The 24,812-nt window shown below is 35.9% G+C and overlaps 2 protein-coding genes across 6 annotated transcripts in view; one reads left to right on the forward strand and one right to left on the reverse strand.

The window, feature by feature from the left end:
* Positions 1–1,254, reverse strand: part of LOC148947651 (uncharacterized) — a 48,967-nt gene extending 47,713 nt beyond the window's left edge. For 2 of the 3 annotated variants that reach the window (XM_089095350.1, XM_089095348.1), the window contains exon 1: positions 1,223–1,254. The gene's annotated coding sequence lies outside the window, so the exon portion shown is untranslated. Of the gene's footprint in view, positions 1–224; positions 241–1,222 lie in introns of those variants that run through there. The other variant, XM_089095349.1, reaches the window with a different exon arrangement.
* Positions 1,255–1,466: 212 nt separating this feature from the next.
* The window catches only part of sicily (NADH dehydrogenase (ubiquinone) complex I, assembly factor 6 homolog sicily), an 81,013-nt gene continuing 57,667 nt past the window's right edge, over positions 1,467–24,812 (forward strand). For 2 of the 3 annotated variants that reach the window (XM_089096180.1, XM_089096182.1), the window contains exon 1: positions 1,467–1,515. In XM_089096180.1, the coding sequence (XP_088952306.1) occupies positions 1,469–1,515 (47 nt within the window). In that variant the 5' untranslated portion in view covers positions 1,467–1,468. Of the gene's footprint in view, positions 1,516–5,298; positions 5,423–24,812 lie in introns of all 3 variants that reach the window. The other variant, XM_089096181.1, reaches the window with a different exon arrangement.

Raw genomic sequence — 24,812 nt, forward strand, 5'->3', positions numbered from 1 at the left:
AGGAGGACACTGTTGCTGCTGAATCAATAGATGCTTCCAAACGCCATCTGGATGCTGAGTGGAAAGATACACCATGGAAGTTTGACTGGGAAGCACCAGAATCTTCCACCAGAACTTAACCAACTACAACAGTCATCACAAGGAGTGATTCAACAGGTTCGAAAGTCCTTATTTCACTCCAAGCTGTGATTTAAGGTAATTTAAGGTAAAAAAATTTACTGTACTTAGTAGGCTAGTCTATTAGGCCTGCAGACCTAGGCCTATGCAGGTGTAAACTCTGGCTTAAAACACTGTTGTAGGCTTTAAATTATTGGTGATTAGCTGTTAATATCTATTGCAGCAAAATTTGGTAAAATTCTACTTTAGTTACTTTTGACTATCTTGGAAAGGGGTTAGGTTAAGAAAATGAAACTTTCAGGGATGGGTCTACAGGCTAAAGTATGTCCTGGGAAGATATTTTGAAGTACTCAACTCCACTCCTTCTCCCTCTAGAGGGTCCTGACCTTTGATGACCTTTAAAAATATGTGAGGCATAGAAGTGAAACCTTGCAAAATAGATCTTCTGCTTAAATGAAGTACAACAAAATTGTTTTCAGCTTCACAACTTTGCTCAATCCCAATTTATAAGGTTTTAAAGATATGCAAATACATTTCCTAAATTTTGAAAATAAACTATTTATATGTCTTAAAATTCTGCTCAAATAACTGAAATTGCATTTTCACAGCTAAAACCAGAGAAAAAGAAACTGATAACTGAAAATTAAGGTAAAATGTTGTTTTGTCAAAATTTCAATGGGTATGGACCTGTCATGTAGGCAAATTTCATGACCCTTTAGAGGGAGAAGGAGTGGAGGTAGGTACTTCAAAATACCTTCCCGGGACATACTTTAGCCTGTAGACCCATCCCTGAAAGTCTCATTGTCCTAACCTAACCCCTTCCCAAGATAGCCAAAAGTAGCTAAAGTAGAATTTTACCCAGAATTTTTTGGAGGATGATAGAAAATTTAGTTTAGGCAAGCATAATTCCCTTGTCCCTAATTTTTCATGCAGGCCTGGGCCCTAAGGCATTGTTCAGCTTAAATTTGCTAGTGAAAAATAGCCTAGATACTGCCATAGAACATTTCTTTGTAACTCATGATGTTATTTTCTTCAAGAACTTCTAAATCAGTAAGCATAAATGTAAGAAAACATTATTTCTTTCTAATTTAAAAACAATACTAACAATAAACATTGAAATCCAAACTTTCATTGCTGTCAATCTTTACCACATAAAAATAATGATTTGAATAAAATCCAATATAATAAGCATTTGGTATATTTATTTTGTATATAATAGCTAAAAAATCAATTCAAAGGAAATAATCAAAATTTTAAACAAGAATAATTTATAATTTTTCCGGTAAATCTGTAATATTTGCCCAAAAATTTGGCAAAATATTCAATCTGCATTAGCGTGTAATGGAAATTAATGTTGCAAACAATATTGGCGCCACTGAAAATTAACAAGAAAGAAATGTAATCTTTTGATAAGCCTGTGGATAATGATTTATCAAATTAATAGACAAGCTTTTTTTGGCTATCTTGGAAAGGGGTTTGTGTTGGAAAATGAAGCTTTCAGTAGGCTAATTAATGTGCAGTCAGAAACAGGTAAATTTTTTGCAGTTCATATTATTGACTTACGAATAAAGTAAACATACCACTCTATGCGGTAAACTTCTAGGTGGCCCTATAACATAGCTAGGCTAGGATGAAAGTGAAAACATCATTAGCCTACTGGGGCTAATTACATCTTGAGCTGTTAAAGGGGCCCCAAAGGTATTTTATATGAATTATGAAAGACCATAAAAAAGCATCAAATGATGTTTTCACTTTCATCCTAGCTAAATTATATACTCCACTACAAATTTAGGCCTAGGCTACCATGAACTTTACACCCCCTACCCCTCTAATGTGCAAATATATATCCTGAATTAGAATATATCATCAATTGTCCATGGCAAAGTTTGCAAAATTCAGCACTAGGCTATTTTTGTCAACAGCATTTGAAAAACTTGAAATAGCCTAGTAAGAAAACTTCTTTGTGTGGTTACAAAAATTAAATACCTTTGGGGCCCCTTTAAGGGCTGAAGATACAACTAGCCTCAGGAGCCATTATTGTATTATGAAAGATCATAAAAAAGGCATCAAATGATGTTTTCACTTTCATCCTAGCTAAATTATAGGGCCACCTAGAAATTTACCCTTGAAGCCTTTTTTTCTGCTCTTTCTTAACATAATAATCATTTTTGCTGCAAATAAATTTAACCCACACCCTTATATAGGCCTATACCAATTCAGGGTAGGCTATATATTTGCACATTAGAGGGGGTGGGGCTAAAATTTATGGTTCCATTGTAACTAAACCCCCATATAACTGAACCCCTGTGCAGCTGAACCCCCATATAACCAAACCCCCATGCAACTGAACCCCTGTGCAACTGAACACTTGTGCTACTGAACCCTCATGGAACTGAACTCTCATGCAACTAAACACTGTGTAACTGAACCCCCATATAACCAAACTCCCTTGCAACTGAACCCTTGTGCAACTCAACCCCCATGCAACTCAACCCCTGCATAACTGAGCCCCCATGTAACTGTAACTGTGTGTAACCATGCAACTGTGTGTTAACAGAACACAATTCTGTGAATAGGCAACTGTGTGTTAACAGAACCTATTCTGTGAATAGGCAGCAAGGTAGCAGAGTGCACCTGGCAATGATAAATCACATCAGTCCAGTTTTTGTCAGGAAAAATTTACTCAGTGATAATTTATTGCTCCTGCTAGCATTATGTGCTTCTAGGTCTGGGCCTAGGGACCTAGTGGTAAATCTAGGCCTGAGTGTGTACATATTTCCTTTTGGTGAATTGACTTTTCCTTTAAGCACTCTCTGAAAGTTCCAACTTAATACACAAATCCCTTTTTGAGATATGCCATTTTGAAAATCTGCATGCACATAGTGTCTTTTGATTTAGTTCAAGTTCCACCTCAAATACCTCATTCTGTCAAATTTTCAACTTGATATGCATAGCCTTAATAGTGCTAGTTTAATAGTAGCAGAGGTCATAATAGGAGCAGTAGAAGTAATAATAGCGTTGAATTAGTAGTAGTAGTAGCAGTATTAATAGCAGTAGTAGCAGGTAGATCCCCAGAAGTTCTATCTTGATATACTATGCTGTTCAAAAAAAAAAAAAAATTGCTGATACACCTCCATCAGCAATCCGTATGTTATTGCATGTTACCAATCGTTAAAATTTAAGTTTTTTATATACGGGATGATTGTAAAAACTATGAAGGTGGGTCATTCAATTGAAAATGGAAAGTTCAAGTTCAATTTTGAAGAATCAAAGGTAATCACAGGACAATCAACCTTTCCCTCTTAACCGACATCACCCCCCCCCCCAAATACATCCAATAAAAAAAACAAACATATTTTGTTCAAAATAGTCTGAAGATCAAATAACGATGCCTTTGGGTTTAACAACCCCACCAGCAGCATCTGGGGCAAGGGCTGTAAATTAAGCTAGTTGCTCATTGCTAACACATAAGGTGGTTGTAGAAATTTTTTTTATGAACTTTTTTTTTTTGGGGGGGGGGCTCATTTGATTGGAAATCAAAATTTCCAGTGCCTTTTTTCAGAGTTAAAAGTGATTGGAGGGCTTCCACCCCACCCTATTTTTCCCCCAAATACATCCAATCTAAATTTTGGGATGGCCATTTTATTTAAAACAGTTTAAAGGTTAAATAACTATACCATAGTTAAATAACTCTGGTTCACAACCCTATTGTGTTTTACCCAATGTAAGTATGGTGGTTGAGTTGCACAAGGGTTCAATAGCACAAGGATTCAGTTGCACAGGGTTGAGTTACACAAGGGTTCAGTTAAAGGGGGTTCAGTAGCACAAGGGTTCAGTTGTACAGGGGTTCAGTTGAATGGGGGTTTAGTTGTATAGGGGTTCAGTTGCATGGGGTGTGGTTATATGGGGGTTCAGTTACACCGTGGTTCAGTTACATGTACACCAAAATTTATTTCTGATGCAAATGAGAGGTAAATTTAAACTTTACCCCCCCCTTTAGTGTGCAAATATATACCCTGAGTTGGTATATATAGGAATGGGGCAAAATTCATTTGGAGAAAAAATGATTATTATATTTAGAAATAGCATAAAAGAAGGCATATAGTAGTATGTTTACTTTATTTGTAAGTCAATAATATGAACTGCAAAAAATATACCCAAAAACATACTCAAGGTAGGTATTGCAAAGCTACTATGTCAACTCTCTCTTGATTTCTAAGCCATAGAAAAGATATGGTACTTTCCCATTATATGGACACCTTTAAAAAGTCAAGTTTGGTTAATGCTAACAGTGAAATGGGTGATACAGATATCAACCTGGTACTATAACAGTTGTTACAGTGGAATTGAGTGTAACAGGTGATCTAATGTGAGTGTTAAGATTACAGTTTGGGATTTGCCAAAGACAGAAAAAGAGGCAGTTGAATTTTTACAGGATAAGGGGTTATTCCCCAAGACAAAAGAGTGTAATTTTGTTAATAAACCATTATAACTGGGTATCTGTCTCTGGTTTAATATGCCTATTAAAAGTATTTAATATATGCAATGCTTTACCCCCCCCCCCCCACCTAATGTGCAAGTATATAGCCCAAATTTGTTTATAAACTATTATATTTTCATCCTATTTTGTTTTATTTCATTAGCATTAACCAAACTTGACTTTTTAGAGGTGTCCACATAATGGGAAAGTACTGAAATTTGCCTACTTGACCTATTGGAATTTTAACAAAACAAAGTTAGGCCACACCTTAGATTTCACTTCTTTTTCTCTGGTTTTAGTTTTGAAAATGCAATTCCTGATACTTGAGTAGAATTTTAAGCCATATCAGTGTTTTTCTTTTTAAATTTATGAAATGTATTTGAAGATCTTTGAAACTTCATAAATTGGGATGGAGCAAAGTTGTGAAGCTGTAAATACTTTTCTTGTACTTCATTTAGGGTAAGTAGAAGATCTATTTTGCAAGGTTTCACTTTTATAACACAAAGATTTTTAAAGGTTATCAAAAGTAAGTGCCCTCTAGAGGGAGAAGGAGTAGCAGTAGGTACTTGAAAATACCTTCCCAGAACATACTTTAGTTTATAGGTCCATCCTGAAAGTTTCATTTTCCTAACCCAACCCCTTTCCAAGATAGCAAAAAGTAAGCCTAGCTTGTCTAAGATTTTGCCAAATTTCCAAATAAGATTTTCTTCATCATCTTGGGAAATAGGCTTGGAAACATCCTGAAAATGTTTCCAGAGCTTAAGCAAGACTTGTGATCTGAGAAGGTTCTTAAAAAATCAGATTCTACTCTTTTCTCTTCTGAAGGTACTGACCTTTGTTAACTTACACAAACCTTGTTCTCCAAAAGCAAAAATCTAAGAAATAGATGTACAGCATGCTAAAGGCCAAAGGGAGATGTCTTGAGCTTCATCCCATTGCTAGATTCTGATTTGTAGGATATTAAACAATTTGGAAAATTGTGTCTCAAACACTGGCAGATCCAGGGGGGACCCAAGCCCCCCCCCCCAAGATTTTGCTCTAGATCTGCCCCTGGTCTCAAATTGTAAAATAATTTCTAGGCTAACATGACCCAAAATCTTACTCAATTCATTTGAAACATGTTTTGTAAACATAGAGTCAAAATAGTCCTAAAGCAGTAGCCTAGCCAGTACTTCCATATTATATGGTACACAGTTGAGAAGTGAAGTCACAAAATATGATGAAAATACAATACTTTGGCAATAAAACTATGAAAACTACAACAACAAATTATGGTAGGGGGGGGGGTGCTGCACAGAACCAAATTATATTAAATACCTAACCAAAATACCAACCAAATGTTTAATTAAAATATAGCTACAATGTAGTTTTCCACCAAGCCAAAGCAAATTGTCTGGTATAAAGACAGTGAAAACGGGTTGTTGTCTTGTCTTTGAAATCCAAGTTCTTGAGTGTGCGCCATGTAATACAGAAGTACCACCTAGCCTATCAAGCAAAAATTAAGAAAGAATGTAGGCTACCCTAATTTTCCCCCAGAATTAAGATATGTATTACATTACCACCTTATCTTATTAGCAATTGGGATTGAAGGCTGTAAGGTACCATATAGAATTTCTTGATGCCGCTAAAGAACTTTATGATGCTTGATTAAAGGTAAACCCCTATGTACAAAGGTCAGTATTATGTCAATAAGTTTTAATAGATAATCTCTATTTTCAGTAATTTTCTGCTCTTGTTTTGTTAGAACTTGATGGTATACATCCCCAGATTTTAAAGCCTTTTAATACAAGACTTTTTTTGCATATTTGAGATGGACTGAAGATTTTGCATGTTTTTTGCCCTTCATGTAGTTTTTTCCTGTTTTCATAACCAATTTTCACAGATTTTTCACATTGGTCACAAACTACTTCCTTAATGAAGTGCCTACATACAAAACAGTAGATCTTGTCTTGCTCCATTTTGTCTTCCAACCAGATAAATTGTTGACTGTATTTAGACAAAAAACATTTCAAGTTGCTGCCAAATTTTGTTTTTGGAAAATCTATTTAGGGCTGGAAGGGTCCAGATTGCAGAGTGCCTAAGTTGATCCTTCTTTTCTTATCAGCAGTTTGTGATGAAATAAACATAACTACTTCCAGTACAGTACTACACCTAAATCAGCTGTTTGCCCTGTGGTAGCTTGATAGAGACATATTTCTTTATCTTCTGTTGCTTCTATTTTGCTTCTCAGAGGATCTTCTTTTGATGTGCTTGGTGTTGCTCCAAGCATTGCAGAAGAACTAGGACTTATATTTGCCACCTTTTCAGCATTAGCAGGTGTCATTGAGGTTAAAGGTTTTTTTGAAAAATAACCTGATATCTTTGAATTTCTTCACATTTAACAAAGAAAAAGAATGTTGTATCAAAACATGACCCATTCAAAACTAAACATCAATTATGTAAGATTGTTGGTGCAACTATTTCCATTGGTCACGACTTTCAAAATTGACAGGCAACTTTTGTAATAAGGGCTAGTGGTGAAAACCACAAAGGTATGATACGAGAAACTTTAAATCATAGTTAGAGTAGAAACTTTCTTAGGCCAATAAAAATCAAGTAACAAAGCGTAAAGTTAATGACCTTGTGGACAGCTTTAAAGAAGAAATAGAACAGCTTTAAAAGCAGATTTCAGATAACAGCAGCAACATTTTAAGAAATTTACAAATAAATTTCTTGTGAATTATTATTTCGATTTATCAGTAGTTGTAACAAACCAATCGTGCTCAAAATCCTCCTCAGGGCCATACTGTGGTGTTTCTTTTGTGGATGGTGAAGTTTTCCCCACAGTAGCTTGCAGACGGTCTGTTATCATTGTAATATACTTTCTTGTTTTAGTTTAAAGCTTTTTTCATTAAGCAATGCATAGAACTCCTCAACACCAATTCCCCCCAGATCCCACCCTAAATACCAGTGAAGTTGATACCCATCTTGGCTGGTCAAACTCATTATCAAAAAGTTCAAATGATTGCTCTAATTCTGAGAATAGGACAATGATCAGTGTAGGGGCTTATCTTCACTATAAATGAAGATAATGGTTTTCAAGAGGTGCTTTCTAGAAGCTCTAAAAAAAGGAAAAAATTCTCCCCAATCAGAAGAATTTCCCCTCTCCCTGCCCAAGATCCTCCCTCCCAAAACTTAAGAATTTACCTTAAAATTTCTCCTAATACCCCCTTTAAAATAAAAAAGATTACTGCAATAAGAGCTGCAATTTTCAAATTTATAAAATCAGTGTTCTTTCTTAATATTCACCGAGAGGGATCTCTGCTCATAGCTGTCCAAGATCAGAAATCAGCAGACACACTAGTTAACCTAAAATCCCTTCTGAATACCCCAATTAATGCATCTAAATGGAACCCAAAACAATCCCCAACAAAATTAGTAGTTTATAATGTTCCCCCAGAAATACCCATTCAGGAGTTAAAAGAAGGGCTCTCAGATAGGGCTGGAAACAAAATCCCAGTTGAAGATGTTACCCAACTTGGTAAACCTAACTCTAATAGCCTAAAAACAAGTAGATCCTTCTTATTTACACTGAAGGAAAAAATCAAAATCCCAGAAAAGTTATTCCTATTTGGGCAAATCAAACTGCACAAGGAATACAAACCAAAGCCCATTCAATGCCAGAAGTGTCACAAACTGGGACACACAACAAATAAATGCAATGAAATTCTTCTAACCTGTAGTAATTGTAAAGCATCCCATCCTAAAGAGTTGACAACTTGCAACAACACCCAGCCTACATGTATCAATTGCAAAGGCCCACATGAATCTACCCATAAATCACTATGCCCTGTATATAAGTTAAGAGCACTAACACTCCAAATAGCAACTGAGAAGGCCATTCCATACCCCTTTGCAGCTATGGAAGCAAATGCTGCCCAGCCATACCAAATAAAGCCCATAGTGAAACCAACCGAAACCCCCAAGTCAAACGCCCCCAATGCATCAAGTACCCCGTATAAAACACCATCCTCTAAGCCCTCTAGCTCACATTCCTATCAGAAAGAATCACCAAGTCAACAAGCCTCCTTTTCCAGTGAGATGAGGTCAGCCTGCCCCCCTCCCAAGAAGGAAAAAACCAGAAACACTACCAGGAATTAATCCCTTAATTGACAAACAGGATGCACAACTAAACATGCATTCCCCAAATATATGGTTATTCATTCTAAACTGTAATGCAGTTCAGGCCATGAATATATATCAACTACAGAAAACGAAAATCATTGCAGAATCGACAAAAATCTACATCCCTGATGATATGCTCATTCAAGCAAAAAAAGATCTTGCTTTACTATTAACAAAGCTGAACATTGATACACAGTCATATGAAAAATAAATCAACAACACAACACATATCAATACTCCAGTGGAACGTAAGATCACTCACAGAAAATGAGCTAAATGAACTAATATCTTTTATGAATAATAACTCCATCAATATTGCTTGCCTCTAGGAAACTCATTTAACCCAAAATCAACAAATTAAGTCTCTGGGATATACTATCCTGAGAAAGGATAGATCATCAGAGGGAAAAGGAGGTGGAGTAGCTTTAATAGTTAAAATAATATGAAATTCTGTGGCATCAACTTTTCAGATTTTGTAAATGATGTTGATGCAATTGGTATCAGTGTTTGGCTGAATAATACAAAACTTACATAATAAGCTTTTATAACTTTAATGGCCAAACTACAGATGCCATGGATTTCTTTAGCTATATAAATAATTCTAATATGTTAGAAAGTATCATTATTTGTGGAGACTTCAATGCCCACAGCCTTTTGTGGGGGAATAAACCAGCAAATAAAGCTGGTAAGTTCATTGAGCTTATGACTTCAAATAATATTGAATTAGCTGTTGCTACCCCTCCAAACCTGAATACATATTTCAACCCCAAAAGTGGCAGCTTCTCTACAATTGACCTACAAATTGTGTCATTAAATATTTTTAATAAAATTTATATAAATGAAATTGATAGTCTATGTACTGACCACTTTGCCACCCTTTGCTCCCTAAACGAACCTGCTGAAACCCTATCACATACCTCCAAATATATCAACACCAAAGCAAATTGGCCTATGTTCCAAAATAAGCTAAATGATGAAATTACAAGTTTCACCCAAAATTCATGCATTTCAAACAAAACAGTTGACACACATGCTGAAGTTTTGGCATCTTTACTAGTAAATACAGCTAATCATGCTATCCCCAGGACAAAGGCCAAGAAAACCGTTCCTAAACACATTCCCAAAGCATGGTGGACAAATGAGTGCTAAAAGAAATGGAGAACAAAAAAGGCAGCTAGGAGAACATTCATAAAAAAAACCATCACCTACTATATATTTAAAAAAATTACAAGCAGAATCTAATCTAAAAAGGACTATAATAAATGCTAAATATAACTACTGGAATAATTTTGTAAATAATCTCTCCAGAGAAACACATGAGCCAATTATACATAAAGTCATAAGCCACATCTGTGGGAAAAAGACTTCACCCAACCCACTCCTGTATGAGCTTATACATAATAATACCCATTATGATAATGATAATGAAAAAGCTAAGCTATTTGCCACTCTTTTTGTTAATAAGCTAACGTCAAATAATTGCAGCAAAATGTCCCAATTCCTATGAACCCAAGTTACCAACTACGCCCAGGATCCGAGTATATAACCAGCCCATTTTCAATCCAGGAAATGAATAATGCAATACATCATATTAGGACCAAGACTAGCGGCAGCTATGACAATATACACCCTACATGGATAAAGAATCTCACACATTCATACAAACAGGAACTTCTAAATTGTTATAATCACGCTTGAGCATCTTCTATGTTCCCCAATATATGGAAATGTTCGTCCCTCCTATCAATCCTAAAGAAAAATAAACCCAAAAATAACCCTGAGTCTTATAGGCCCATAATGATTACTCCTGTGATGGGGAAAATAATGGAGAAAATAATATATTATCGACTCCTCTGATTTGTTGAAAAAAATAATATGATCCCTCACACCCAAACTGGTTTCAGGAAACACCACTCCGCAACAGATGCTTTCATATTGTTAACAAATGCAATAAATAAATCATTCTCAAAAGATATTGTCTTAGTTGCAGCTTTCCTAGATTTTGAAGGGGCATATGACAATGGGAACCACCAAATCTTTTTAAACAAACTTGCAAACCTTGGATTACCCCGCAAGCTAGTATGTTTCATAAAATCTTTCATAGAATTGCGAAGTTTCATTGTTTGTGTAGGTTCAGTCTCTTCACCCCAAAAGACAATAACCAAAGGCCTTTCTCAGAGAGTAGTCCTCAGCTGCCTCCTCTTTGCCCTATATCTCTGGGACATGAACCTCCCCCACACGAATCTACAATATGCTGACGATCTGGGGCTATGGCCATCTGGCAACACCTTTGAGATAGCACAGTCAAAGCTGCAAAAGTCACTTTTCCAATTTGAAAAATTCTCTCAACATTCAGATTTACCCATTGCACCTACCAAGCCAAAAGTCATCCAATTTCACCGAAAGCGAAATCTTGTTAATGCAAGAATAACTCTAAATGGAACAACTATTCCAGAAGATAATTATATTAATTACCTAGGTCTCATGCTCGACCAAAAACATATTTTCCACCTCCACATTTCAAACACAATAAAAAAAATGCTATAGAAAAACAAATATACTAAAAAGACTTCTTTCCACACCCTGGGGATGTAAGGAGAAAACCTTACTCCAGTTTTATAAATCACATATAAGACCCCACATTGACTATGGGCTCATCGTCTTTGTTACATGTGCAAAGACCCAGATGCAAAAATGGAAACAATACAAAATGGTATAATACGTCTCATACTTGGTCTTAGAAAACCCACAAGCAGCAAGTTTCTGCTTATGGTGAGTTGATTAGTAACAATAAGGGAGAGACATAGCTTTATCTTGACAAAACATCTTACAAAAATTGAATCAAATAGCTCAGACACCCTACATAATTGGTTAAGAAATCCAGCCATGTATAGAGGCATCGCAGATGAGTATGCCAATATTCAGAGGAAGTTCCCTGTACCGGCAAAGTCTGTTGCACCTACTTTCCCCCACTCCCCTCCATGGAATTGGTCAATTCCCATAATAAATACTGATTTCTCAAAGTGAAATAAAGATTTAACCCCCATTGCTTTTGTCCAGAAAAAATTTGCTGAAATTAATACATTTACTTATAAGAACTACTTCCAAATATTTGTTGATGGATCAGAAATGAATGAGAAGGTAGCAAGTGGTTCTTTGCTTCCTCACCTGAGAATTGCAATGGGTGAGAGATTGTATAATAATGTATCTATAATGTCTGCTGAGTTAAATGCCATAATCATGGCATTAGAACACCTTATGGAAAACCAACCTTGGATTGCTAATTCAAAAAATACTATAGTCTATTCCGACTCTTTATCAATCCTTGAGTTGCTGGCCTCAGCTCCTCAGTATAAGTTGGACATTGACACTTATCATTGTCTTAGTATTATAGATAATCTTGCGTCAAGTGGGATAAGAACTTATCTTCAGTATATTCCTAGCCACTCTGGAATAAGTGGTAATCATCAGGTTGATGAAATAGCAAAAATGCTATAAATATTGACCAGCCAAGTGGGAGACCAATCCCCATTAGAGATATTTACCGAAGGAGACTATCAGATACTACGTTTAATAAAAATAATCCTAGCCTTTCCCCCTTTCCCAATAAGTATTTTTCTAAGATTTATCATAGAATTCGTTCTGGAACAAATGGACTAAATTTTCTTGCTTTCTTATACTAGTTTCCAAATTCAAGTGGTTCAGTTCCCCTGTCCCCTCTTTGCAGGTATTGTAATATGAATAACGAAGCAATTGACCACTGCCTCTTGGAATTTAATATGCTGATGTCTGCACAACATACCTTGCTTTGTAAACTGTTAAAATGCTTCAAACACCACAAAATCTCACTATCAGCCAAGAGCCTAGCCAACTATACCTGCACACAGAGCATAGAAGTTGAAATCTATTATCTTATATTTGAACTCCTTGAGTCAAAAGATCTACTGAAAGATATCTGAAAATATCTAATAAATAAGAGGCAATCAAGCCAGTAGCTCTGTAGCCTAAAGAGTGAAGCAAAAGGAAAAGGGCTAAATTTTATCACTGAAAAGCCCACCTGCTGTGAAATAGAAAAAGAATAATTTATTTTGTCTGTACAGAGTGTTCTAAAATGTATGGAGAACAAAACATATATGCTTATTAAATGGAACACTTTGTATATTTATGAATTCTTGGATTCAACAAAAAAATTCTAGACATTTTTCATGTGTAATGTCCTATGCTTGTCTTAAACTGTTCACTAGATGTTAACAAGTGGAAGTCAGTCTATAAGTTTTAATTGTGAAAAATTAAAAGAAACAGTGCACAATGTTTCAAGAATTATTAGAAATCTTACAAACCCCAGAATTTGGCTCAGATAAAAACGCTTTTATGAAGAAAGGATAAGACTTAGATAAGATAAACTTTTATTTTCACCAAAATTTTCATGGCACTGCCAAATTTCTTTGGTGCAGCCACATTAAAAAGAAAATACATAAAAAACACTAGTCAGTCCTCCTGATTTTCATTATACATTTTTACAAAACTAGGTATACAACTTTTCACTAACCGCTGATGGGCACAGCATACCAGCTGAAGTTTCTCCACAGGCACGGCAACCCTGCACGGGAGTCGTTTTGTTTTAGATTGAGGGGGGGAAAGGGTTTTGTGGATTGGGTGGATCAGAGATTTTCTTCCAAAATCCATGCAGAGTTTCTCTCTTTTTTTCAGAGTTTGCATTTTAAACTTTGTCAGCAGCTCTTCATACAACATTTCTGCCTGCTTTGATTCTATCAATAGAGCTCCTTTTTGAACTCTTTTGAGCCTGGCGCTTTTCTCAGTAATCAGTCCAAAATGCCATAAAGGAGCTGCATATTCTAGAATTGGATGAGTAAAAGATGTAAATATTCGGAGGAGGTGATCTGGAGGGGTGCCATGTTTTGACATTAGCTTGAGCATCTGCAGCCAAGCATTACCCCTTTTTACTAGACTAGATGTGTTTGCTTCCCATTTTAAATCACTGGCAATACTAACTCCCAAGACTTTAATCTTCCTAACTTTTAAGAGAATCAGAGATAGTTGGTGGTAAATTTGGTTCAGAAGAATTTAAAAATGAAACAGTTGGAATAGAAGATTTACTGTCATATTTGAACTGGAAGCTTTAGAGTTCACCCTTTCAATTAAAAGTTGAGCTTTGCTACCTTTATTTGCTACACAAATTTCTGCAAGGGTAAGTTCTTCAACATATTTCCAGCAGTCTTCACATTCATTAGCAATATCTTTGATCATAAATATAGAAAGGACAGGACCCAAAAAGGTACCTTGAGGCACACCACTAAACACTGGCTCAGGTTCAAAGAAAGACTTCTTATATTTTAAAATTTGGAACCTATTTATTAAAAAAACTGAATGATTTTCACAAAAACAGGGTTCACTCTAAAATCAATTAAAAGCTTGGAAATTAAAATGTTATGATCAATCAAATCGCAACCCTTTTTAAAGTCATTTGTTATTAAGTTTAGCCATTTACCAGCCTCATCAACATGCTTTTAAAAATAAGATGTAAAAGACTGACTAGATAATGGGATGTTGATGTATTCTTTCTGTTACCATACTAATAAGGATCAAGGAGGGGTTCAACTTCAGCTTTTAGTCAATTTGCTACAAAACTTTCATACATTTTGCTGAGCAAGGGGGTAAAATTGATTGGCCTCACACCATCGAAATTAAGTTCAGTATCTTTTTTAAGGATTGGAGTAACATACCCCGTTTTCCATATCTGTGGGTAAACTGAAGAAGTTGATGAAATGCAATTATTTCTTTATACCAATTATTTCTCAAAAAGCAATATTAGGAAAGAGAGGAAACAGCAACCTTATAAGAAAATCGAAATATATTTTCTTGTGATTATTATCTCTTCTAATCTGCAGTTGTACTAAACCAATTCTGCTCAAGTCATCCTCAGGGCCATACTGTGGTGTTTATCTTCCCCATAGTATAGTGCAGACGGTTTGATATAATCTATTTTCCCTTCTTGTTTTGGTTTTATTGTTTTGTTTAAAGCTTTTTCCAATAGGCAATGATTAGAATTCCTCCAAAAAAAAAGTCCCCCCAGATCCCAAATCAAATTCCAGTGAAAGTGTCATATTGAAAGATACCCATCCTGGCTGGTCAAGCACCCTATCTAAAAGTTCTAAAGATAGCTCCAATTCGGAGAATAGGACAATGATAAGTGTAGGGGCTAATGTAACCATAAATGATGATAATGGGTTTCAAGAGGTCCTCTCTAGAAGTTCAAAAAAAAGGAAAAAAATCTCCCCAATTGAAAGCATATCCCCTCTCCCTGACCAAGATCATCCCTCCAGAAACTTACGAATTTACCTTGAAATTACTCCCAAAAACCCTTTTGAAATAAAAAATACAACTGCAAAAGGAGTTTCAATTTTTAAATTGATAAAATAAATGTTATCTCTTAACATTAAACTTGATTTATCTCTTCTAATATCTGTAGAAGATCAGAAATCAGCAGATACAGTAATTAACCTTAAATCCCTTCTGAATAACCCAATTATTGCATCTAATTGGAACCCAAAACAATCACCAACAAAAATAGTAGTTTATAATGTTCCCCCAGAGATATCTACTCAGGTGTTAAAAGAAGGCCTTTCAGATAGGGCTGGAAACACAATCCCAGTTGAGGATGTTACCCAACTTGGAAAACCCAACTCTAATGGCCTAAAAACTAGTAGATCCTTCTTATTCACACTGAAGGATAAAATTAATATCCCAGAAAAATTATTCCTATTTGGGCAAATCAAACCACACAAGGAATACAAACCTAAGCCTATTCAGTGTCAGAAGTGTTTCAAACTGGGACACACAACAAACAAATGCAATGAAATTCTCCAAGAGTGTAGTAATTGTAAATCTTTCCATCCTAAAGAGCTGACAACTTGCAACAACACTCAGCCTACATGCATCAATTGCAAAGGCCCACATGAATCTACAAATAAATCATTATGCCCTGCATACAAGAAAAGAGCTCAAACACTCCAAATATCAACAGTGAAGGCCATCCCATACCCCTTTGCAGCAATGGAAGCAAATGCTGCCCAACAATACCAAATAAAGCCTGTAATGAAACCAACCAAAACCCCCAAGTCAAATGCCCCCAATGCATCAAGCACCCCATATAAAAAAACCATCTTCTAAGCCCCCTAGCTCAAATCCCTCTCAGAAGGAATCACCAAGACAACAAGCCTCCTGGTCCGGTGAGATGAGGCCAGCCTGGCCCTCCCTCCCAAGAAGAAACAAACCAGAATCACTACCAGGAATCAATCCCTTAACCAACAAACAGGATGCACTACCAAAAATGCAATCCCCAAATATATGCTTATTCATTCTAAACTGTAATGCAGTTCAGGCCATGAACATACATCAACTACAGAAAACAAAAATTATTGCAGAATTGGCAAAAATCTACATCTCAGATGATATGCTCATTCAAGCAAAAAAAGATCTTGCTTTACTCTTAACAAAGCTGAACATTGATACACAGTCATATGAAGAATAAATCAATAACACAACATTTATCAATACTACAATGGAATGTAAGATCACTCACGGAAAATAAGCTAAATGAACTAATATCATTTATGAATAATAATTCAATTAATATTGATTGCCTCCAGGAAACTCATTTAACCAAAAATCAACAAATTAAGTCTCTGGGATATACTATCCTGAGAAAGGATATATCTTCAGAGAGAAAAGGATGTGGTGTAGCTTTATTAGTTAATAATAATATAAAATTTTGTGGCATCAAATTTCCAGATTTTGAAAATGATGTTGATGTAATTGGTATAAGTGTTTGGCTGAATAATTTAAAAACCTACATAATAAGCTTTTATAACCCTAATGGCCAAACTACAGATGCCAAGGATTTCTTTAATTATATAAATAATTCTAATATGTTAAAAAATATCATTATTTGTGGTGATTTCAATGCCCACAGCCTTTTGTGGGGGAATAAACCAGCAAATAAAGCTGGTAAATTTATTGAGCATATGACTTCAAATAATAATGAATTAGTTGTTGCTACCCCTCCAAACCTGAATACTTATTTCAACCCCAAAAGTGGCAATTTCTCCACAATTGACCTACAAATTGTGTCTTTAAATTTTTTGAACAAAATTTACATAAATAAAATTGATAGTCTATGTACAGACCACTTTGCTATAGTTTGCTCCCTAAATGAACCTGCTGAAACTTTATCTCATACATCCAAATGTATCAACACTAAAGCAAATTGGTCTATTTTCCAAAATAAGCTAAATGATGAAATTACAAGTTTCACCCAAAGTTCATGCATTTCTAACACAACAGTTGACACACATGCTGAAGCGTTGACATCTTTACTAATAAATACAGCTAATCATGCTATCCCCAGGACAACACCTAAGAAAACATTCCCTAAACAAATTCCTAAAGCATGGTGGACAAATGAGTGCCTAAATAAATGGAGGATAAAAAAGGCAGCTAGGACAGAATTCATAAAAAAACCAATACCTACTACATATTTAAAAAAGTTACAAGCAGAATCTAATCTAAAAAGGACTATAATAGATGCTAAATATAAATACTGGAATAATTTTGCCAATAATCTCTCCAGAGAAACAAATGAGCCAATTATACATAAAGTCATAAGCCACATATGTGGGAAAAAGACTTCTCCCAACCCACTCCTGTATGAGCTTATACATAATAATACCCATTTTGACAATGATAATGAAAAGGCTAACCTATTTGCAACTCTTTTTGTTAATAAGCTAACATCAAATAATCAAAGCAAACTGTCCACAATTCCTATGAACCCTTGCTACCAACCATGCCCAGGATCCGAGTACATAACTAATCCATTTTCAATCCAGGAATTGAATAATGCAATACATCATATTAGGTCCAAAACTAGCAGTAGCTATGACAATATACACCCTACATGGATAAAGAATCTCACACCTTCATACAAAGAAGAACTGCTAAATTGTTATAATCACGCTTGGGTATCTTCTAGGTTCCCCAATATATGGAAATGTTCGTCCCTCCTACCAATCCTAAAGAAAAATAAACCAAAAGATAACCCTGAGTCTTATAGGCCCATAATGATTACACCTGTGATGGGGAAAATAATGGAGAAAATGATTTATCTCAGACTCCTCTGGTTTGTTGAGAAAAATAATATGATCCCACACACTCAAACTGGATTCAGGAAATGCCACTCCTCAACAGATGCTTTTATTTTGCTAACAAATACAATAAATGAATCTCTAAAAAAATAACATTCTAGTGGCAGCTTTCCTAGATTTTGAAGGAGATTATGACAATGTGAACCACCAAATCCTTTTAAATAAACTGGCAAACCTTGGAGTACCTCCTAAGCTAGTATCCTTTATTAAATCCTTCATAGAAGTGCGAAGTTTCATTGTTTGTGTTGGTTCAGCCTCTTCACCCAGAAAGACAATATCCAAAGGCCTACCTCAGGGAGCAGTCCTCAGTTGCCTCCTTTTTGCCCTATATCTCTGGGACATGAACCTACCCCACACGAATCTACAATATGCTGATGATCTGGTGCTATGGTCATCTGGCAACACCTTTGAGATAGCACAGTCAAATCTGCAAAAGTCACTTTTCCAGTTTGAAAAATTCTCTCAACATTCAGATTTACCCATTGCTCCCACCAATTCAAAAATAATCCAATTTCACCGGAAGCGAAACCATCTTAATGCAAAACTAACTCTAAATAAAACAACTATTCCAGAAGATAATAATATTAATTACCTAGGTCTCATGCTTGACCAAAAACTTAATTTCCACCTCCACATTTCAAACACAATAAAAAAATGTTATAGAAAAGCAAATATACTAAAAAGACTTCTTTCCACACCCTGGGGTTGTAAGGAGAAAACCTTACTCCAGTTTTATAAATCACATATAAGACCCCATATTGACTATGGGCTCATTGTCTATGGTGCATGTGCAAAGACCCAGATGCAAAAAATTGAAACAACACAAAATGATATAATACGTCTCATATTTTGTCTTAGGAAACCCACAAGCACCAAGTTTCTGCTTATGGAGAGTGGATTAACAACAATAAGGGAGAGACGTAGCTTTCTCTTGATAAAACATCTTACAAAAATTGAATCAAATAGCTCACACACATTACATAATTGGTTAAGAAATCCAGCCATGTATAGAGGTATTGCAGATGAGTATGCCAATATTCAAAAGAAGTTCCCTGTACCAGCAAAGTCTATTGCACCTACTTTCCCCCAATCCCCTCCATGGACTTGGTCATTTCCCATAATAAATACTGAATTTTCAAAATGGAATAAAGATTTAACCCCCATTGCTTTTGTCCAGAAAAAATTTGCAGAACTTAATACAACTACCTATAAAAATCACTTCCAAATATTTGTTGATGGGTCAAAAATGGATGAGAAGGTTGCAAGTGGTGTTTTCCTTCCTCACCTGAAAATATCAATGGGAGAGAGATTATTTAATAATTTATCTATAATATCTGCTGAGTTAAATGCCATAATCATGGCATTAGAACACCTTAAGCAAAACCAACCTTTGATTGAAAATTCGAATAATATTATCATCTATTCCGACTCTTTATCAAGCCTTGAGTTGCTGGCCTCAGCTCCTCAATATAAGTTGAACATTGACACTTATCATTGTCTCAGTATTATTGATAATCTTGCATCAAGTGGCATAAAAACTTACTTTCAGTACATTCCTAGCCACTCTGGCATAAGTGGTAATCATCAGGTTGATGAAATAGCAAAAAATGCTATAAATATTGACCAGCCAAGTGGGAGACCAATCCCAATTAGAGATATTTACCGATGGAGGCTATCAGATATTAATTTTAATAAGATTAATCCTATCCTTTCCCCCTTTCCCAATAAGTATCTTTCTAAAATTTATCATAGAATTCGTTCTGGAACAAATGGACTAAATTTCCTTGCATTCTCATATAAGCTTTCTAATTCAAGTGGTTCAATTCCCCTGTCCCCTCTTTGCAGGCATTGTAATATGAATAATGAAACAATTGACCATTGCCTATTTGAATGTAATATGCTGACGTCTGCACAACATACCTTGCTTTGTAAACTGTTAAAATACTTCAAACACCACAAAATCCCACTATCAGCCAAGAGCCTAGCCAACTATACCTGCACACAGAGCATAGAAATGGACATCTATCATCTTATATTTGAACTCCTAGAGTCGAAAGATCTGCTGAAAGATATCTGAATATATCTAATAAATATGAGGCAATCAAGCCAGTAGCTCTGTAGCCCACAGAGTGAAGCAAAAGGAAAAGGGCTAAATAGTTATACTGAAAAGCCCGCCTGCTGTTAAATAGAAGAAGAAGAAGACCACATGCCAGGCTTTGATTCAAAAAGGTTATAAATTTTTTTTGTGGTAATACTCAGCCACAGCTTTTCTTGTCATTTTACATACTTTGTTGCAGAGCATATTAGCATTTCCTATTTTCACTTCTTTTCTTAGATGAATCTTATACTGAATCAAATATTTAATTTCTTGGGTTATGTAAGGACGATCTGTTTTGCACTGCTTGAAAGTTTTCCCATGGAAGCATTCTTCATATTTGTTTCATAATTTATCTTGCAAAAATTTATCTTTTTCATTGGAGGACTGTAAAATTGCTACATCATCCCTGGACTTGGAAGTAATTCAATTTCCAAATTCTAAGAGATCCCTGTCCAAAAGAGCTTGGTAGGAATCTTTCTCAACGACATATTGTACTTTATACAAAGACAGCTCAGCCCAGGTCTTGAGGTTTTGAGGCTCATTATAATATTCTGACAAATTTGCGCAAATTAAGTCAAGTTTAGTACTACCTTTAGTAGTCAGAAACCTTATTATTTGCTTGAGTCCTTGACTCCTGAGGAAAATTTCAATTCTTAGATGGTTCTTATCACCAGTAACGCAAATTCCAACATTCGAGTACATAGAAGTAATAAAATCAACACACGATCTAACTTTTCAGCAAAAACCTTTTTTTTGGAAAGATGCCCTACTAGGTGAGCAATAAAACACCAATAACAATACCAGTTACAGATCTCGGAAGCTTTTTTGGTCGAATCATAATCCAAATCATTTCATCATTGTCATCAATATGGGGAATCTGCAGAAGCCGCGGCGCCAACTGCTCACGTACGAAACATGCTACACCGCCACCTTTCTTACCCAACGGATGATTATGATGTCTTATTTTAATAAATTGTTTGTAACCTTGTATTGTAAGATGTTCAGGACATTGTTTGTGTACTTCTGTAGCTGTAATAATATCAGCTCCTGTTACTTGAACATAACCCTAAGTTCCCCATTTTATCAACGTTGAGACTTTCCGCATTTAAAGTTAAAAAGAAGGAAAATGAAAAATGTGATTGAGGTACTTCTTTTTCAAAAACTTTACATTTGTTTACTTTTGCCTGTTTAGGCGGGAGCGAAACTTCAGGCTCATCTAATTCAGTAACTAGGCTATCTGATTCATCATAAAGGGCTGCAAAACGGTTACGAGACGGAAATGGTGACAAAGGAGCAGAAAATATATTAGCATTCGTCTCACTATTTGAAGTTTTAGAAAATTTGCATGGAGCTATTACGCGTGGATCGTTCTGCCTACTGTCTGAAAATTTCGAAAAGGGTTATGCCAGGGCATGGTGGGAAGAGGTGGGGAAGAAGCGCAAATGGGCGGGGAGGAAAACTGAAAGAGGATGCTAAAGTAGGGGTATTCAGGGAGGGGGGCTTTGGGGATTGAATTCTGGTGATTGAAAGCTTGGCAAAGATTCGAAACTATTTTTTGCCTGATATTCGCAAGGTTGTCACTGACACCAGTAAGCACGACCATGAGGGAGCGGTAATGGCGTGCTCGTTGGCGCACGCACTCTTATTTTCCAAAAGTCAGGAGTAACATGAGCAAAAACGCATTCTCTGTCAGTACAAGTTAAAACACTACACAAATCTACGTGGTCAAAACTACAATCATTTTTGTTGCAACATTTAATCTAAAATTTAAGCATATATGTTAAAATCGACACTTTTTCCTCCGTCTACAAAACCCTCGTTCAAAGAAAGGGCAAAGCATGTTTTACTTACGAGCGGCACTGTCCGTTTTACCGTCGTACGTTCTTACGTCACTCTTCTCTGCGAGAGTCGGAATGGGTGCACTTACACCAGCTGATGATGTATCACCAGGAATCATTTCGTTTGATAAGATCACACTTTCGTGGGTTACGCTTGGGCTAGATGTTATGTTTTGCACTTCATTATCAGGGGGTGAATTTCGGTTACCAACTGCGATTGACATGGCGTTGACATGGTAACTTGGTCCTGGGAAGTCTGTGAAGGGTCACAAGGGCGGGTTTTGATAGCCACCGAGAGTTCTTGTTTCAACTGGGCCATAAGAAAGTCTTTAACCTCCAAATGACCTGTCAACACTTAAATTTGATTTTTCTTTTCCTCCATTTCTGACAGAAACGTTGAGTGCCTTGTCCGGATTTCTAGATTTTCTTCTTGAGATGCCGATAAACTTGCTTCCAGAGTCCTAATTTTCTCACTTAGACGGATTGTTTCGGATTCATAGTTAAGAATACCTACAGTTACTGCAGACGGCTTAGTCCCTTTCGTTAGCTCGGAGTTGGTTTTAGGTCCTGTAGTAATTTGTTGTGAAGAGGTGCTGTTTCCACTTCCTCTTACAGATCTCTTTGCGCTAGGATTTTGTCGGGGTTGTGGTGCTTGCGACTTTGGAGTCAGGGGATTTTTTTTGTATGACAGTCCATGCTGAACTATTCACCGGTATGGTCCTTTAGCCCAATTTGGGCACATTTATTAACGCCTGCGTGGTACTGGCGGCCGCATCCTGACACGCATAGTTGCCCTGACAAAAGTTTTGTAGTTGCCAGCTGTCGGCACTCGGGACAATAATTCTTTGGTTTCGACATATCACAGAGTGGGTGCTGGATCTGTGGAAGCACAAATTAAGCTTGTCGCCAAGTCTTTTCTTGCAACCATTAATGCAACATGCAACTATTCTCAATGAAATCAATAAATTTTGAGTAGTGACGAAGACCTCTGATTCTTTCCATCCACAAGGAACAAGTGTAGTCCCTCCAGAAACAAGGTAATTAGTTAAATCAGTCCAAAAAATACAAGCTGTATCAGATTGCGTAAGAATGAAAAGTCACTTTTCACTTGTAATTTAATCGTTTTCAGAGTATTGTGTCACTTTCATAATTACTGAATAAATTATATAATTATTATGATGAATAATATGCCATCAAATAGCGAACGTCCGATTAATTTAAGTTCACAATGATCCTTAATAAGCAAAACAAGCAATCAGTTGTTTTTCAAGTCTTGACAGAAAAGATAATTTTGGATAATTCCTCCTCCATTCTAATTCATTCAAAGCCTCCCTCCTTACTGCCTCCCAGGAAGCTCCCATTTCCCTTTAATCTTTCCCTACAACATCCTCCCACCTCAAAAAAGACAATCTAATTTTCGTTTAGCCCTATACGGTTGGCTGAGAAGGACAATCTGTCATCCTTCATCAGCAGAGCATGCCCTAGCCATCTCAACCTTTATTTCATTGTCGCCCTAGAAGAGGAATTGAACCACAATTTTCATACATGCTATTGTTTGAGATGCATTCAGTCAGTTGGGTATCCAATACAATGTGTAGAGAATTTCTCTGGAAAACAACTAGCAAATCTTTCTCCAATTTTTGGAGTGCACATGCTTTGGAACCATACTTGGCAACTGTCATCACTGTAGTTTCCAATATTCCAATGTTGGTTTGCAGACTTGTTTTCCTATTCTTCCAAACATTTTTTCAACTGTGAAAAAAATACCCTGAGTATTTTTTTTCTATTTTTAACTTCTTCCCTGCACTCACCATCTTTACTACAAATGCTACCTATGTAAATGAACCTGTCCACTTCGTAAATTTTTTGGCCACCCAATGTCACCTTTTCATCTTCACTTATTCCTGGTCTTAGCCTCTTAGTCTTCTAAACTATAATTGTCACACCTATTCTAGCACTCTGAACTTGAAAACCTCAAAAAGTTTGTTCATTTTTCTTGCACTTTTGTCAATGATGCTTATATGATCAGCATAATCTAAGTCCAGAAAAGTTTTATTTACCCGTTTGATTCCATGTTCTCCCATTGGCTTTGCTGTACTCCTTAGAGATTAAATAATAAAAAAAATTAACTGAAAGTAAGGAGCGAAATTAAAACTTCGTCTCACTCTTTACGCTAAAGTTTTTCATTGTTTAAAAAAAATATTGTTGTGAGAAATAGTCTAACTTAAGCGTAAAAAGTGAGGCGTTGAGGAGGGGACAGCCCATTTCATATACGGAATAATTTCTGTTCGTTTTAGGTTTTAATATTGCTCCTTAGTTTGAGTTAAAATAATTGTTTTTTTAAATTTAATTTCTGGACGTTTTTGAATTAATGCAGCCTTGATTTTGGCTCACTATACATGAATAATTAAAACGAAATTTGCGTATTAATTTTAGTTTTTTTTTTGGCTAAATGGCAGTAGAATGCTAATTATGAATTTGCGTACCGCCATAGCAATCTTTATGTTAACTTATACTTTGCGTACCGCCATAGCAATCTTTATGTTATTTGCGTACGCCTCTACACCTATTCAAAGAGATTCAGAACTCCCTCACATGGTATTATACTTCTGGTCCATCTTGTGCTAGTTGGGTTATTGACTTACCAAGGCATCTGGTTTGGTGGGTATAGTCTTGTTTGATGGGTATAGTCTGGTTTGGTGAGTATAGTCTGGTTTGATGGGTATAGTCTGGTTTGATGGGTTTAGTATGCTTCGGTTTTTAAAATAGAGTGAGTATTACACTTAACTTTTTTTTTTTTTTTTTTTTTTTTTTAAATTTAAAAGTAGAGATTGTCAAATTGCGTTTTTTGGAATTGTTTTGATTGACATTTTTGCAAAAAGGGATAAGGA

Source organism: Artemia sp. Qi Xiang Cuo, chromosome 10, assembly GCF_049724085.1.
Source record: "Artemia sp. Qi Xiang Cuo chromosome 10, ASM4972408v1, whole genome shotgun sequence".
NCBI classification, from domain to species: Eukaryota; Metazoa; Arthropoda; class Branchiopoda; order Anostraca; family Artemiidae; genus Artemia; species Artemia sp. Qi Xiang Cuo.